The sequence below is a fragment of the Lycium barbarum genome, chromosome 11, assembly GCF_019175385.1.
Source record: "Lycium barbarum isolate Lr01 chromosome 11, ASM1917538v2, whole genome shotgun sequence".
Taxonomy (NCBI): Eukaryota; Viridiplantae; Streptophyta; class Magnoliopsida; order Solanales; family Solanaceae; genus Lycium; species Lycium barbarum.
This window is the reverse complement of record NC_083347.1, coordinates 31,377,621-31,388,812: the sequence shown is the minus strand read 5'-3', so window position 1 is coordinate 31,388,812 and position 11,192 is coordinate 31,377,621. Positions and strand designations below refer to the sequence as shown.

Here is an 11,192-nt window from a genome sequence, read left to right as displayed (position 1 = left end):
CATCATAATGACTCTTTTTTGTTCTCCAGGAACAAATTTAAGGCATAAATAATCCAGAACTAATTAGGTTCCCATGGATCAAAAGAACCCAACGAGTTGTACAATTAGTAGCAAACTCGTGATAGCCATATATACTCCTTGTGAGGCCATCTTTATCATAAACCATAACAAGCCTTCCAAAATGAATTTAAAAAAAATACAAAGACTTACCTGCATCACTACAACCTTTTTATGAACAGTAGAGCAGTTCATCAATAATCAAACATAGCAAGCATTTGAAAATATTTTCACTTTAAGTGATCATAAGAACCAACCATAATTAATAATACCTTGAACGTATTGTCACTTAATTTTACAGTTATAAAGTTAAATGCTTAGTCCTAATTAATACGACTTTATGAATATTTATTATCGGTCTAATAGTCATATATTTCTTACAATTCTGTAAGTAACATTTGCTAATGAAACAAACATGTATTTCATATTATTGCCTTTGATATTTAATGAATATACATCTGATATTGATATTCAAATAAATGTGATGATCATCACTCCCTTAATATGAATGACGAACAAGATGTGATTAGTTGCCGACATTTACATTCACATGTTAATGAAAATTTTAGTAATGCATGTGTAGAGTCTTTTATCATAAAGAAAACTATTTTTCACACAAAGATTTCATGTGATCGTTAATTAAGCAGCTAATTCACGGGCTATTTAGCTACCGAATAAATAATACATATGCAATCTCATATCCTAAACTGTAGTAGTTTACTGGTAATAAATAACTTTGACATTTTATGAATAATAAAATAACAGCAAATGTAAGCGGTAATTTCCTTATATCGTACCATACATATTCAAACCCATAATAGTGATCAAGGTAAGATTATTTAATGATAGACATGTGATTGTAATTATAAGACTAAAGGCAATTAACCTATATCAAATTCATTTAAGCTTCTATAGCGACCATTGTCGTTAACATTATTTCGTGCTTATGTCTTGAGAATTCAAGATATAATTCAAGGCTGACATAGTTGAATGTAATAATAATGATAATAATATATTCCAAGAACCAAATTAAAGTCAATCTTTTGAAAAACACACCTTGCTTGATGTTTGTAACACACACAAAAAAAAATGAAAATCATACTGAAACCTTCTCAGTTGATTAGAGCTTCACGTTGTTATAAAATTAGAGCAATATAAGACAAGAAATATAGAAAAAGAAGTAAAAGAGGAGGAGAAGACTTTCTTTCTATTTCAAGTATCTAATCCATGAGCGAAAAGTGTTTTATTTGTAGCTACAAAGTACATCATCAGAGAAGAGAATGAAGTTACATAATAAATAGATACATATGAATTCAACTAATTCATGTATGTGATGTGTAAGAATTAAATGAACAGACACTTTAGTTCAGTGTATTCATAACAGAATTCAAATTACAATGCAATTATAACTTTACAAAAAAGTTTCTTCACATTCAACTCCCTTCTCATAAGCAATTGTATTGAAATTAAAACACCAGACAGCCACATTGAATTCGCCCAGATCCTTTGACATATTAGACTGACGAAGATATTAAAATATTCTATAGAAAATTCATTATTATAAATTAAAAAGGGATTGCTTATCTGTTTCACCAAATCTGGAGGATTAAGTAAACATAATCTAAGCTGGCTTTATTTGAAATATTTCGATTTTTTTTTTTTATAGAAATTTCAGATTAAAAAAATTTAAGTTTATAGATTTGATTTGTACTCCCTTAGCCATTTTTACTTGTCTATATTGGACTTGGCACACCCCTTAAGAAACAATAATAAATACTCAAATTTTATTATATTACTCCTAATTATTATAAGTCATCTCACTCACTGAGAAATGAATTGGAAATAAATAGTATTCCCACCGTCAATTTTATGTGATGGCGTTTGACTTGTGCGCTGAAACAAACGATAGAAATTTATGTGGCTAGAATTTATTTCATTAAGAATAAAAAGATAAATTTTAAGCTGAATTGTTACTACATATTGAAATGTGTCATTCTTTTCGAGATTGACTTAAAAAGAAGAAGCATCATATAATGATATAAATTGAGACAGAGAGAGAGTAGTACTTAATATAACAAGAGTAAAGTAGATATAAAATAATAATTAATCTCTTACTTTTAAAATTAAATACATAAAAATAAAATTCTATTTTTAGTATAGTAGACACGTAAAAATAATTACTTCATGTCTTACTCCATCGCAATAAATAGGGAAAGGGGTCAAAAATGCCTATCTACTTTGGGAAAAAGGCTAAAATATGCTCCATTACAAATTTGGATAAAAATACCGTTCTGTCATTAAGTTTTTAAATATACCGCTGTTTTAACGGATCCAACATAATCCGATTTTATTTTTAAACCCACCCCATTTAAATCCAACCCAACTAAATAAAAAATGCATATGGGTTACCCGCTCCTATGCTTGGTGGCTTCAGATATAGGACTCGGGAACAAGTTGGTCGCATATGATTTTTTTATATAGTTGAGTCTGGTTTAAATGGAGGGGACTTAAAAATGAAATCGGTTATTTTTGGGGGGATTTGAAAATTTTCATTAAGATAAGGGTATATTTAAAAACTTTAAAGACGAAAGAGATATTTTTGACCTAAATTTATAACGAAAGATATTTTTAACTCTTTTGCGAGTTTTTGATCATTTTCCCTAATAATAAATAAGGTGTCAAAAGTAGAAACAGACAAAAGAAATCCTCGGGAAAAGCAGGAAAGAAGACAGCGAAGGGCCCCATTTCCGAAACGCTCCTCCCCTATATTCGAAAATCGAACCCGAAGCGCGAAAATTTAAAAGGACCTTCCGTCTACCTCTTCCTCTGACATTATACTTTTCAGAGTTTCTCACTCGTTAGGTTTTCAACTTTACCTTTTCACTTCTTTCTCTATCACCCACATTTCTCAAATATTAAATTATACGGACTACTGAATTAATTTTATTATTCTAAATGTTTCAAACTTTGCACATGCAGGGAACATTTTTTACACCTTTAATTCCCAGTTTCCTACTTTAAGCTGCTCTAATTACAAGGTACTGATTAAAATTACTCACACCCCCAAGTTTTCTTTTAGTATAATAGTCGGAACTGAGAGAGTAGTTTTTTCTTTTTCAAAACTTAAATTATTATTTAAGTTCTGAACTTCAAGGTGTTACTCCATTTTCATTATTACTAAGTAACATTTTAAATCTGTATCGTAAAATGTTGTCAACTGAGAGAGAGTGGTTTTTTCTTTTTCCAGGTACCCTAGCTTTATGAGTTAGATTTTTTCCTCTGCTTTTTCAAGTTTGGTCCTTGGTGAAGATTGAAAATGCTCTTCTTTTGTAAGTTCTTCAATCTATTAGCTCTATACGAACATTTTTTCTATACTTTCATGTTTTTTTTTTTTTTTTTGCTTGTTGTAGTTTATGCTTTGCTGCTGTGAGAATGCAACTCTTTTTATTATTCTTTTTCAAAATAATGGGGTGTCCAACCAGTTTGAACTCAGATAGCTCTGTCTACCAAAGGTTGTTTCATATGGAAAGAAACCATCTAGCATTTTTGCATTTCGAACTTGGTCTGTTTTTTGCATCTTGAACTTGTTTTACTTGAGCCGAGGGTCTTTCGGAAACAACCTCTCTGCCTTCTCAAGGTGTGTGTACACACCACCTTCCCAGACCCCACTTGTGGGATTGCACTGCGAATGTTGTTGTTAAACTTGGTCTTGTTTTTATCCTACTTTCATTGACCACTAGTGCACACTGCTGGATATTCTTAAGGTGTTTGCATTATATACTCTGCAAAATATGTGCTCAAGTTTAGTCATTTGTGTGATCTTAAACGTTTTCTTTCTACTTGTTTTTTTGTCTTGCTTAAAGAAGTGGAAGCTATACATCTAGGTTATATAAGATACAGTTGTTCATTTCCCCCCTTCTTGGTCTACTGGTTGGAGGTGGTTGTGGGGGTACAGGAGTGAAATATTGGGGGTTGCCTTGCAACATTATTGATTGTAGTACTAAACTTTGACCCAATAAAATTTCTGAAAATGAAAATTACTTTAACCCAAGAATTTTTTTGAAAATGAAAATGACTTTGACGCAAGAAAATTGGTGCAGCTGTTTACCGTTTAGCAAGAGAGAAAAGGTTGATATCTTATTAACAGGCTATTATTTGAATATTGAAGGGGAAAATGATGGGTTACAACTTTGAATTGCTGGAATTGTACTCTGGGAGAGGTGAATGAGCAGGCAAAAAGTGATGAAGAAACATGTGAATATGGTGAGAGGAAGAGGTCCCAGCAGGGTGAATGGCCAACAGGTTGCTTTTGAACTTAAACAACGTGTGGTTCTTGCGCTGAACAAGCTTGCAGATAGGGATACTTACCAAATTGGAGTTGAAGAGCTAGAGAAAATAATTGAGTGCTTAACCCCAGATGGAGTCGCTCCATTTCTATCTTGTATATTAGATACTGACTCAGAGCAGAAAAGTGCTGTTCGTAAGGAATCTATCCGGTTGATGGGCACGCTTGCCAATTTCCATGATAGTATTGTTGTTCCACATCTTGGGAAGATGGTAACTAGCATTGTTAAGCGTCTCAAGGACTCGGATACAGTTGTAAGAGATGCGTGCGTGGATACTGTTGGTGTTTTGGCTTCTAAAATGAGTAGTGTTACAGGTGACAATGAAAATGATGGAGTTTTTGTGGTGCTAGTGAGGCCTATTTTTGAAGCAATGGGAGAGCAAAATAAGCACGTGCAAACTGGTTCAGCGCTGTGCTTGGCTCGGGTCATAGACAGTATTCAGAACCCTCCAGCTGTCATTTTGCAGAAGATGCTGGCTAAAACTGTCAAGTTGCTTAAGAATCCACACTTCACGGCAAAACCAGCTGTTATTGAATTGAATAGAAGCATAATTCAGGTAGATCTATCTTCTGTAAACTTGTTTTAATCTTTGAAATTTTCTGTCACACATATATACTAGTAATATTAGTGTGTGACTTGACGGATAAGAACGTTTCAGTTTACACATTACTGTTAGATCCTATTGAGTTCTGCACTTGTGCAGCATATGTCTGCATATAGCTGGCACCTTAAAAGAACAAGGAAAATATCTTTGGTCATTAATTTCAGCAGTAAAACCTAATTAAAGTTCCTAAGTTATGTTTTGCAAGCTAAGGCTGATTTATACATCAGAAAAAGATGACAAATTTTCTGATTTCCTTTCTTCTTATAATCAGGCTGGTGGTGCCAATACACATAGTGCTTTATCAACTGCAATGGCTAGCATTCAAGAAGCACTCAAGAACAGTGATTGGGCAACAAGAAAAGCTGCATGTGCAGCATTAGGCGACATTGCTTCAATCGGTGGAGCATTCTTCAGCACTTTCAAAACCTCTAGTATCCGGACCCTTGAATCATGTCGATTTGATAAGGTAAGTGATGCAGTCAGAATGCATAATTGAACCATGTGGTATACTTCTTTATTGTGGTTGCCTGATATGAAAGTTGAAAGTATCAAACTTCATGTGTTTGTTCAGGTGAAACCAGTCAGGGACTCAGCATTGCAAGCTTTACACCTGTGGAAAAGGCTTCCTGGCACTGGTACATCTGAACCTTCTGAAGCAGGCTCTTCCATAAGAGGTATGCTGGTCTGTGCTCTCCGATGTGATATTTTTTCAAATGCTGCAGATATCTCTCATAACTCATCTTCTTATAACCTTTTTGTAAAGCTCTGATAACCTAGTTGATTCGTCCCACAATTAAGTAGTTAAAGTTTGCGATTTGAGTGGTCCAGTTCTTGAGCTATGGTTATTTGTTAGATTGAGATGGTTCCATGGCTTTTAATCCCAAGTATTGATCTAGTTTCAGCTCAGTCTTGCTTCTGGCCTTGTTGGGCTGGCATGTATCCCAGTTACATGTCATTTACTACAGAATTTTGAAGATGGGCTTTCTTTACATTTGTTTTTGTGACTTGCGTAATAATAGTTTTATCTTGCAGAAAATCTGTATAAAGATGACTATGGCGATATAACAAGTGCCAGTGAGTCAACACTGAAGGATGTCACACCTAAGAAATTTGGTTGTGACTCGGTTAAAAGCAAGCTTCCCCTTTCTTTGAGAAAAGCAGGCCATAACCATGTTGAAAAGCCTCAGCACTCTGGAGCTAATGAGTGGCGTGTAGAAATAGCAGTTCCAAAAACCCGTAAGATCTTTATGCCAGAAGTTCGGGATGAAGAATCAGAGGGTAGTTCTATTACGAAGGCATTTGAAAAAAGTGCTGAGACTAGAAGTTCTCATGATGTTGAATATGAATATGTGCACATAGATGACAAACAGGAATGCTCTTCTGGCTCAAATCTGTTTCCTGATAACTTTCAACGCAAAGAAGTCCTGGGTTCTCACGAGGTAATTGACAAGGCCAATTTGGTTACACCATTGGGAACAAGTCGGCGTTCTGCAGTTGAAGAAATCAGTATTGAGGAACAGCGATATTTTTCTGGAATGCAGGAACGAAGAAGCTTAGATTCAACAGTAACTGAATTGAGTTCCCAAAAATTGCATGGCTGTTGTTCTGATGTAGCAAAGGAAATGTTATCTGTCCGAAAGCAACTCTTAGATATTGAAAATAAGCAATCCAATGTACTGGATTTATTAAAGGTAATTAAATTATCATTTCTTTTGTGTTAGTCTGGATCAGCCAATGCATATCAAAAGCAACCGACCTTTCTGTGTCATGTCATTCTGTGGAAGGCACATCACATGCTCTTGTAGTATTAATCTGTAATGTAAAGTAAGCCCAGACTAAACTTGCTGGAAACTGTCATATCAAATATACACTATATAAAAGTAGAGAGGAAGTTTCAGTATATGCATTATGTTTGTGTCTGGTTAAGTTTCTTACTTTCTTTATATGATGTATAACATGTTCAGTTGGTGCCTTATTTTAAAAAAAAAACATGATTGATGGTAGAAATGGTAAGAGAGGTCTACCCAAATCTGTTTTTAAGGTATGATGTTTATAATAGATTTTGGAGCAATACATATGCCCTTAACGGTTATTGTGGCTAATCTATCTTTTCACCAGAGCTTAATCATGACTAAGTTTATGGATTTATTGTGTACTGCTTCCATAATATACTGAACAAAACTTTTATTGAAGAATGGTGTGAATAGAGTATAACTGAACTAATAATCCTCTTAACTTCCATTGAAATTTATAAATGGAGGAAATGATATTACATAAAAGAGCTGTGTTCTGAGAAGGTTAAGCATTGCCTTCTTGGTCATCCCAGTGGTCAGAATTTAGTTGGATTTCTCTCTTATTAAACAGATAGAGGTGTTGAGTTTCATCACCGCAATGTGATCTCCTTTACCATTGATTCACTAGATGCTTTCAGAACAACTTCATCAGCCTGAAAAAAATACCATTTTTTGTTCCTGTAAATTTGAGGCAACACAGAAGTGATTTCAGTTTAGTTCTATTCTTTTCTTCCCTCGACCCATTATTGCTATGCAAAGAAAAGTCTTGAGCCCAAAGATGATATCAGATAATAGCAAGGGTTCATTTCATCATTTGGATGCCCCCGTTTGATTTTTCCTGTCTTCTTTCTTTCCGTTTCCTCTGAAATTCAGTTCTGTGAATTTAGACCTGCCATATTCTTTTGAGTTAGCACTTGAGTTACTTGCTAATTATTTGACCACCCCTGTTGTAACTAATGCTTTCAGGAATTCACATCCAACATTGTGGATAACCTGTCAATGATACAAATAAATGTGTCCAGTCTTGAAGGTGTAGTTGATAGATTGGCCAAGGAACTTTCTCATGGAGGGAGATTTCCTGATCCAGCGACAACAAAATTTATGAAAAGAGGTCCTGCTGTTGCTTCCCCAAGGCTCTCCGCATACACCCCAAGGCCATCTGTTGATATGCCTCATAGGAAGTCTCCATTACTGCCCACCAAAGATGTGGAGGTTCGGGGGGATAGGACACTTGTAAAGAGCAGATCGGGCAGTTTTAGAAATCAAAATCTAGACATGTGGATAGATCCTGCAGCAAAACAAGGTGGATATTCTGTTGGAAAGGGAATACATGGAGGACAATTGAGGAGAAATAAAGATGTCTTTGGCAGAATTTCTACAACTAATGACAAACAAAATCACTTAGATGCCAAGAATAACCTCTGGAGAATTGTTAAAGGACATCTTTTGGGTGGGGATGTAGACTCTGCTTATGTGGAAGCCCTTTATTCTGGTGATGAGCTTGTTTTGTTTGAACTTATTGATACAACAGGGCCAGTTCTGGAGAATTTATCCCAAAAGACCGCCAGTGATCTTTTGGCCACTTTATCATCATACTTCTTCGAACAAACATATGTGAATATCATAATTCCCTGGCTGCAACAGGCAAGTGCATCTTGTGGTTATGGAAATCTTTAAACTAACTATATGCTTTTTCTTTACTTTTCTTGAAAACTTACATGCACAAAGTATGTTTGATTAGGAAAAGAGTTCAACTAAGTGTGCCTAGCACTAAAGGTAGATAAGCTTTTTATGTCACAAGTAGGGGTTTGAATGCTGTATGAAATTACAGTGCCTTTTTCTACTTTAGTAAATCCTTGGGTTATGTTTTCTGCCAAATATGTGATAGCTTCCTTGTGTTTTATTCCTAAGGTTTCTTCTTGTCTTAGTTTACAATCTTCCACGACTTTGATGGCATGCCCACTGCCTATTTTTGTTTTTTGGTTTTCTTTTTGTTTTAAGTAACGGTGCTGTCGGGGCCAGCTTGCGCATACCTTAAGCAAATGAGAAGAAATCACCCCGTGCTTTTTTTTTTTTCTTTACTGGGATTTGAACCCTGATATCCAAGATTTGCCTTCACTTCAATGAACACTAAGCCGAACCCTTGGGTGCCATGTCCTCTGCCTTTTTGTTTCTTCTACTTGTAACAGTTCTGAATGTGCCATATGGTAAAACCTGTTATGTTAGTCTGATCACTTCGATACATAATGATGTATCTGACTCATGAATAAAATCCTTTTTGAAAAATTTCTGGACTCAACCCTCATGGTATATATTTTTTTTCTTAAACTTAGGTGGTGGAATTGAGTTCTGTCCGTGGGCCAGATTATACTGTCCTCCCTACAAATGCAAAGCGAGAATTTCTTTCTGCATTTCAGGAGGCGATAAAGGGTGGATACTCAACCCCAGCAGAGAGAAAATCTTTGATGCAGTTGGCAATGACCTTAAACCAGCTTTGGGGTAAGAAGTCTTTTATTCAAGTCAGAAGCTCGCATTATTGACTGATCAATTATTTTTATCTGCTGCAACTCTTGTTTAACATGGGCAGGATAGAACAACATTTATATATATATATATATATATATATATATATACATACATACATACATACAACAACAACAACAACATACCCACACGTGGGGCCTGGGGAGGGTAGGATGTACGACCTTACCTCTACTTTTATGGGGTAGAGAGGCTGTTTCCGATAGACCCTCGGATACATATATATATATATAGACACATATGCATATGTGTGTGTTGTGCGCGCGCGCGCATGAGGGTATGAATTTTGTTTGTCGGAAAACTCCTTTATTCTTATAGATCCTTGCATGAGTAGTCAACATGCATTATCTACCATGTGATGCATGTTGTGAAAGTAGAATTTGAGAGTTGATAACAGAGCTTGTGATTTTTTGGATAGGAAAGAGTGGTCATCTGGAGAAGGAAGTTTAAATTGACGAGAAGTTTCACTTTTCTGATTTTTGTTTCTCAAAAACCAGGAGTCGTGAAACCAGGTTTGTAGAATACAATTCAGCAAGTATTTTCTGTGATGGTGAACCTATTTCGAACTTCTAGAGAGGTTGTTTTAAGTTTTTTAGAGAATGGAAGGACAATGTGATTATACTCTTGATTGGGTCCAACGTACGACGCTGCAATACCAACAAAGTGATACCATTAGAAGAAATACAAAAGTTTGTGTTTATTCGTTTACTTGAATTAGTCTGTTAGCAATTGTACAGTTGACATGAGAAAGAACCCTCGTTGCTTTGGCGTCTTTTAATCTTTCTTATAGGTGCCTTCCCTCTTAACATCATTTGTTTCTCCTTGCAGGAAAAAATGCACCATAGCATGCCAAAGAGTTGCTGGTATTCTCTCTGGTGGAATTTGGAACTGAGCTTACAGACAAAGTAGAAGAGAATGGATTCGAGGGGGGATGAATCTTGATGCTTAGAAAGAGCTACTCTTTTCTTTTATCAACTTCTCGAAACGTTACCTGAATACGCAGAACTGAAGGTTGTAGCTTCTAGAATGTCAAGACAGTTTCAACTTTCATGAATCTGTGATTTGTTTTTGTTCATTTCTCAGTTTCCTTGGAAATGCTGTTTAAGCACAGAGATGTCAAGACATATCAGCCATCATGTCAACCTTTCATTAGATGCCGTTGTACAGTTGAAATTGGACAGTAATTTCATGTCTTTATTTCTCCAATCTCATTTTAGCAGCATTTATAGGAAAACTGCCTTCTAGTTTAGTGAAATGAAAAAGGGACAAGAAGAGGCTTATTGCTAAACTGGAACTAGATTAAGAGGACAGGTCACTTGATTTGATTGTTTAACCTGGCACATTGAGGATATATCCGAGTTCCTTCAAACGAAAAATTGCACCAAAATCAAATACATCCTGACATGCATACACCAAGTTTTTTTCTTCTTTTTTGTTGGTTCTGTTTTGTAATAGTCAACTATTTGTCATTCTTACTCCAATTGAATTTTGAGTTGCAAATTAAATGTTTATCCACCAGCTGTTTAGCTGGCACTTACATATTGTATCATGTAAGTATTCTTTCTTTCGCAGTCTCCAACCAAAGAAAAAAGGCAATAGTGATAATTGTTTTGCGTATCTGATATCGTCATAAAAAAAAACTGCTATGCGTATTTGATACAACAAGTGGGGTTTGGGAGGGTAAGATGTACGCACACGTTACCCCTATCTTTGTGAGATAAAGAGGTTGTTTCTGCTAGATCCGCTATGCGTATTTTCCGGGTGTGGGGGTTGGTGTGGTATGGGGTGGTGGGGTTGGGTGGGTATTTTTCTGAAAATATTTTCTACCAACCAAACGAACATGAGAAAATA

At 35.4% G+C, this 11,192-nt stretch overlaps 1 protein-coding gene across 6 annotated transcripts; it reads left to right on the top strand.

Moving 5' to 3' along the window:
- The first annotated feature begins 2,865 nt into the window (after window positions 1-2,865).
- Window positions 2,866-10,575, top strand: LOC132618570 (TORTIFOLIA1-like protein 2). Of its 6 annotated transcripts, XR_009574172.1 has the most exons (11): window positions 2,866-2,919; window positions 3,037-3,095; window positions 3,305-3,386; window positions 4,226-4,959; window positions 5,279-5,473; window positions 5,579-5,681; window positions 6,040-6,698; window positions 7,767-8,444; window positions 9,134-9,299; window positions 9,760-9,853; window positions 10,170-10,575. XR_009574172.1 is itself a non-coding variant. In XM_060333598.1 (9 exons), exons 3-9 carry the CDS (start codon window positions 4,282-4,284, stop codon window positions 10,184-10,186), a joined length of 2,496 nt encoding a protein of 831 aa, XP_060189581.1. In that variant the 5' UTR covers window positions 2,930-3,095; window positions 3,305-3,386; window positions 4,226-4,281; the 3' UTR covers window positions 10,187-10,575. The 6 variants fall into 6 exon arrangements, 2 of the variants coding, with proteins under 2 accessions (XP_060189581.1, XP_060189580.1); XR_009574171.1 differs by lacking the exon at window positions 2,866-2,919 and having other exon boundaries at window positions 2,930-3,095; XR_009574173.1 differs by lacking the exons at window positions 2,866-2,919; window positions 3,037-3,095 and adding an exon at window positions 3,114-3,211.
- The last annotated feature ends 617 nt before the right edge of the window (window positions 10,576-11,192 follow it).